The sequence below is a fragment of the Anabrus simplex genome, chromosome 6 (genome assembly GCF_040414725.1).
Source record: "Anabrus simplex isolate iqAnaSimp1 chromosome 6, ASM4041472v1, whole genome shotgun sequence".
Classification (NCBI taxonomy): Eukaryota; Metazoa; Arthropoda; class Insecta; order Orthoptera; family Tettigoniidae; genus Anabrus; species Anabrus simplex.
This window is the reverse complement of record NC_090270.1, coordinates 262,753,629-262,760,343: the sequence shown is the minus strand read 5'-3', so window position 1 is coordinate 262,760,343 and position 6,715 is coordinate 262,753,629. Positions and strand designations below refer to the sequence as shown.

The following is a 6,715-nucleotide window of genomic DNA, read 5'->3' as shown; positions in this document are numbered from 1 at the left end:
GGAAAACCATTTTCAGGGCTGCCGATAGTGGGGTTCGAACCTACTATCTCCCGAATACTGGATACTGGCCGTACTTAAGTGACTGCAGCTATCGAGCTCGGTGAGCAGTAGTTTAAGAGAGGTTGAATGATCATGAGGAAGAAGTGACGAAGAGCAATGGGGTCAGAAATTTCTGTGAAGCGGTAGAGAATGCCTAGTAATTTCATAGCCTTGGCTGTATATGTTTCTATGTGGGTCTTAAATTGTAATTTTGTATCGAATATTACACTTAAGTCACGCTGTTATGTAACTACAGTGATGGGCTTGTCGAGTAGGTAATCTGATATTGGAAATACTGAACAAATTCGACCATAGTTAGCATAAATTCTTCTAGCGGACAATAAGAATGATCTAGAAAAATGAAGGACAACACATAATCAAGACAAGTGAACTGTGCATTGAGTGAAACACAGCTGAAACTAATGAAGAACGAATGTAGTGCCATAGAAGGAAGTTTAGGAAGTTTTAGTTTAGAAATAGTTTTTTAATTTGTATATCTAATTTTAACATCCCCATCCCCCCCGCCCTCCCTCACCATTAAGTGTCCTTTACCAACAAATTTTAATTATCAAATGTTTTATGTTCTTTCACCTAAGCTATAAGATAAGCAGCTGATGATGATTGCCAAGCAATTGAAACACGTACTGCAGTTTTTAATGACATAATTTAGCCTAAGGTTAAATAATAAAAGTATCGATCAGGTGGAAAAGTTTTTACTTAATTCTTATTTGAGGTAATATGATGTCGGTAGAGGAGATTTACGTATGGTCATGTGGCTGCATTTTTGTGGATTGGGGATAAGTTTCCAAGTACGGCACCAGTTCGAGAAGGCGTTAAGCGAGGACTGTACAGAGCTGCATCTGCTGGATTCCTGATCTCCCTAAATATCTTGCAGTCGTCAGCAAAAAGTAGGGTATTCGCTGTTTCGTTGAGTTCGGATGGCAGATTGTCCATAAACAAAGAAAGCAGCAAGGCACCAAGAGTACTGCCTTGTGCGACACCGGAGATGACGGTAACCACGAATGAAGTGCCTGATATTACCACTCTCTGCCATGTATATTAAATTGTTTGGAGAGTTTATGGAGCAACAGAGTCTGGTCTACAGAATCAAAAGCTTTTCAAATGTCTACGTAGCAGATATCCAGCTGTGATTTAGCTGCAATGGCATGTGATGCAAAGCTATGCAGAGTGGCCAGGTTTGTTAGACAAGAGCCACCTGGTAGAAAACCATGCTGCTTGGTTGAGATATAGGGCAAAGTGAATGCGAGGAGATGCTGGTGTACAATTTTTTCAAATATAAAGAATAGAGTGGGGAGAATAGAAATTGGTCGGTAAGATGGAACATTAAATTTGTTGCCTGATTTGAGAAGTGGAACAATATTTGCCTGTTTCCAGGTAATAGGAAAATAGCCCGTGGCTAAACATCTATTAAATAATTTAGAGAGAGGGACGCAAAAGGTGCTGGCAGTATTTTTTAGGAAACGAGGACCTATAGTTACATAAAATCAGTGTTGGGACCGGTAACTTTGTTGGTACAAAGAGTTAGAAGAAGGTTATGAACTTCACTTGGTGTGGTAGTTATGCTTGATAGGGTTCTGTTTGAAACTGTACCTACGGGTGGGAGCGGTTGGTTGCGTAAGGGAGGGGAGAAGTTGGAGAAAAAATACCTGTTGAATAGCTCATTGCGATCGGCGCCGTCTGCTGTTGCATCGTTGTGGTTCACGCTGACAGGAATCCGCTCAGTCCTTCTCCATGTGTTGATGAGACTCCAGTAGCGCTTGGGATTGCTGCAGACGTTTTCAGTGACAGTGTCTACGTGTGTTTTGTAGTCTCTTCTGACCATAAACCTCGCGTGGCGGCGGACTTCAACGAAGGTATTGTGAGTGTGTGGGTTAGGGAAGTCTTTCCACAGGCGCCAAGCTCTCATTAAATAGATGACCTAAATAAGGATGATGCTTCATCAATTAAAATTCTTCATAACTTGCTTAAGGACATTTTATTAAAAAAAGGAATGATCTTACATATTAGCAGCAAATGCCTTCAATACACAGTATTTCTGCATTCATATTTTTTTTGTACTTATGTTCCTTCTCACAAATTTTATGAACTCTTTTCTTCAAATAGCATGTTAAAAGTTGCCATTTGCTGACCATTAAAATAAATATTTTTAAAATATCAATAATTTGGTATCTACTATATATGAGAATTTACACAACATCCTAACATAATTTAGATTATGTTGCATTACGATAAAAGAGCAGTCAAAGACAGAGCGTGAAAATTGAATTTGTAACCCATCGTATGCTAGTTGCCTACTCTCTGTTCTGAGGGAGGAAAATAGTAAAGAAAATGCTTGACAGGTACACATTTATATAAACAGTCATACCAGTCAAACATTACAATTTGAACAAACAGGTTATGTCAACAACCGAACAAGAAATTTTGATATATACATCAAATCAATGATCCATGGTCAATTAATAACAACAGAATTTTAGTATTTCACAACATAACCAGTAGTTAGTGCCTGCCAATGTTGCTTGCTCTGCTAGAAATATAGCACATGTAGCAGAAGCAGATGGTGGTGATTGCTGTTGTAAGGAACTAAATTATGAGATCATCAGCCCCAGGAAAATTTGAAAATTAATGTGAATGTTTCTTTGAACTCAGCATCTAGGCTAAATGTAGAGAATCACTGATAGTTATGGAACCATATTACTTTTGGTAATTTTTAAAACTGTTATGTTCTCAAAACTAAAATTAGTCTTGTCATTTATAAAATAAAATGAAGAGCTTAAAAAGATTATCAAAAATGAAAATTAAGATCCTGTTAACAACTAGTTTGGAAAATGAATGCTCCAAGAGAGGTCAATCAGGTGGTGGAGTCTGACTGAATATCGGCTTGGTAGCTCAGATATTAGTAAAAATGCAGTGTGCTTTGAGGAATGAAGTCATATCCACAAGGTTCCTATGCCATGTGAAAGGTACCTCCTTACCTTGAATTCATAGAGGTTTAGTCATATTTCATGACTAGTGACTAGCACAGGACAATATTGTGACAAACTTTTAGTAAAATATTCACTTCAGCCAAAGGTGTCATCAAGACTAGTAACCAGGTTGCTTCCTTTTGAACTTCATTTGGTAAATGATACGAGCACGCAGTGAAGGCTATCAAAAAAGAAATTTGGAAAACAAATCACCAAGGAAAGGAAATCAAAACTCTAGGATTTGAAGATAATAATGTATTATCTGAATCTGCAAGAACTACAAAAATGACTCAATGATACTGACATAGTCTTAAAGAAGTTAAAACTAAATAAAATGAAGTAAAATGATGCAGGAAATATCATTAGGTAATCATAACTAATGATGGCAGAAGTAAGGAGGACATAAAATGCAAATTAGTCCAAGCGAGGAAGGTTCTTCTTAAGAAAAAGAAAATGGCCAATCACAGAGACATCTATATTAGAAAAATGTTTAATAATAATAATAATAATAATAATGTTATTTGCTTTACTCCCACTAACTACTTTTATGGTCTTCGGAGATGCCAAGGTGCCGGAATTTAGTCCCGCAGTTCTTTTATGTGCCAGTAAATCTACCGACACGAGGCTGTCGTATTTGAACCCCTTCAAATACCACCAGACAGAGCCAGGATCGAACCTGCCAAGTTGGGGTTAGAAGGCCAGCGCCTTAACCGTCTGAGCCACTCAGCCCGGCAGAAAAATGTTTATGAACAAGTTTGTGTGGGGCATGGCACTGTATTAATGTTACATATTGACAGCAATTTGAGTAGAGATAAAGCAAGTAGAAGCCTTTGAAATATGATGATCGTAAAGGTAAAATAGGCAGACTGGATCTTGAATGAAGAAATATTGGATCAAGTCGATGAGAGGAGAATGATTAGGAGAAATATGAACAGACACAAGACCAAGTACACATGCTGAGACACGTATGACTTGTTCAGTTGGCTTTTGAGGAAAGCGTGGGGAAAGCAGATTAGCATAGAGGTAGAGAGATGAAGAGATGAAGAGGTTAGCACAGCATACGGTGATATACAGAGATGCATCAAACTAGTCCATAGTCTAATGACTCGGAGTTGCCTCCATGGATCAGCGGTACAGTGTCAGCTTGCAGATTCCAAGACAGTAGGTCCAAATCCAGCAGAAGTAGTCAGATTTCTGAAGGGTGGAAAATAGTCCATCTGGCAAACCATGTTATACAACATTGGCATGTAAAAGATCTATGGTAACACATTTTGTGTTTCATACATAGGTCACCCAACGGTGTTTTGGTTTCTCTGCCATTTGGTAGAGTAAACAGCAACATCAAAATTGCATGCAGGCAGCCTAAGAGGCATCAAATCAAAATGCCTGCACAAGAGAGCTGAGGCCATACTGTTATTATTGATGATTCAAACAACATTCAAATACCCTCCAGGGGCAATGATTTTTGTTATTTTTATGAACAAAATGACAAGATTATTATCAGACCTTCCCCGAAGAGGATAACAATCTATTGACTTCAACTGGTGTCTCTGAAACTACTACTGAAATAATTATAAGTTAACAAAGATTCTCATACTTAAATCCATCTTTGATATCACACAGAAGTACATACTGTAAATAATTATAAAACCTCACCCTTATTATAATACAGTAAGAGTTCTCAAATACCACCACCTAAGGTTATGCAGTTACAGAAAAATCACAAAAAACTATGGCGGCACGAAAATTAGGAATACTAGGCAAGATGAGGCACGAGGTAGTTTAACACTGCTTTCCTCATTATTTGAGGATCCAACCAGCCTCTGAGCTGATAACCTCACAGAGAGGCAGCCGACACAGAATAATAAAGAGTGCAAATTAGACACAAGAATGTAGCATGCTAGAGTAACTATGAACAGTCATCCCAAAATCTACTTGATGACGGGGGTTATACACATCTCAATAATAATAATAATAATAATAATAATAATAATAATAATAATAATAATAATAATAATAATAATAATAACAACACCTCAGCTACTGTGTACAGGCATTACAATTTGATGCTATTTAGGCTGCTTGAACGTTAATTTCAATATTCCATTTTACTCTTCCAGATGGTATCATAACCCGGATCTCGTTTAGGCGATCTATGGCTGAGTTTTAAGTAATTTTGTCAGATAAATAACTAAATTGTGTCACCAGCGATCTTTTACATGCCAACATTGTACAACACAAGGTGAAAACTTACTATCTCCCCCTGGTTTAAACCCACGATCTTAGGATCCAGACACTGACACTAAACCACTGATCCACAGAGGAAATTAACTCTCAGTCAAGCTTGATCATTGTATCTCTCTTTATCTATGATGTTCAAATTTTCCATTTCAATAATAATAATAATTAATGTTATTTGTTTTACGTCCCACTAACTACTTTTTTTCCATTTCAGTTCTATAACCAATGACAATGTAACATCCTCATTTTAGGCACTCTTCTGACATTGGAGAGTACAGGAACAGAGAAGAGAGCAAGATAAACATTTTGTTCCTTCACTTCCCTATACCATCTGCTTCAACCATAATCTGACAGAAGTACATAGCTTACATTTAAGTGATAAGTGAAAACTCAGGATAGGATTCTGCACACTCCTTCAAGAGCTTTTTCTTTTGCTTTATCCACCCGACTCACAGATTTGTACCCAAACAGGTAGAAGCGTAAAGGCAAAGAAGCCCATTTGGGACCAACATAATCTATGCCAATCCTAGTGCTGGTGATAATGTGACAAGGTTCAAGTTTGCTACTCAGGTCATCAGCCTCCACCCACATGTCGTCCCACACACAGAGGTCTCTCATGTTGCAGTCCTTCTTAGTGATATTGAAACATATGCATAGCTTTGCAGGTCCATTACACAGTTCATGCTCTTTCAGTTCAGGTTTCTTGGTTCCTTTCTTCATCGCTGCTCGTTCCTGCTGCATGTGTTCTATTCCATCCAGTGGCTCCACAGCTCGTAATAAAACTGCTGCCCCAGGTCCTGTAACACAAATATGATTAGAATTATGGAACCATACTAAAATGTTTCACTTCATCTTTTTGGAAATTAACTTCTTGGTTCTATCTCAGAAAAGACATCATCATCAGTTCTGCACTCCAGCAAGCCGGATATAGGTGTTTACGAGTCTCCTCCAGTTTGTCCTGTCCATCTCCACAGCTGCTGTACCTTTTGCTGCCCATTAAAACAATGTTAAGTTATTAATAATATCTACTAATTCATTTTGCACTCTCAGGTGGACTGCTTCAGGATTTCGACTCACCACTAACCATTTTAGTTCAGCTGATAGCCAAACCCATTCTTTCAATTTTTTTTTTTTTTTTTTTGCCAAATATCTAATTTAGCTTGTACTTCTGCTTCTGTCTCACCCCATTTTCTTGTGCTGTTATACTCTTTAATCTGTGTCCTGTTCGTCTCACATGATCCATGGTCCAAATGATGATGATGATGATGATGATGATTATTATTATTATTATTATTATTATTATTATTATTATTATTATTATTGCTGTTCTTCATATGGTAATATTTCCGAGCGGCAAGTACAGTATGGCCACGGTATGCAACCCGCCTCTCCGTGCTCTCTTGTCATGTGACAAAAGCATTTGTTGTCTGATCCATCATTATCATTGC

The 6,715-nt window shown here is 37.8% G+C and overlaps 1 protein-coding gene across 3 annotated transcripts in view; it reads right to left on the bottom strand.

Annotated features, from left to right (window-relative positions):
• Positions 1-580: 580 nt before the first annotated feature.
• The window catches only part of LOC136876421 (putative 3-methyladenine DNA glycosylase), a 98,169-nt gene continuing 92,034 nt past the window's right edge, over positions 581-6,715 (bottom strand). For all 3 annotated transcript variants that reach the window (XM_067150387.2, XM_067150385.2, XM_067150386.2), the window contains exon 3: positions 581-6,064. In XM_067150387.2, the coding sequence (XP_067006488.1) occupies positions 5,658-6,064 (407 nt within the window). In that variant the 3' untranslated portion in view covers positions 581-5,657. The remainder of the gene's footprint in view (positions 6,065-6,715) is intronic.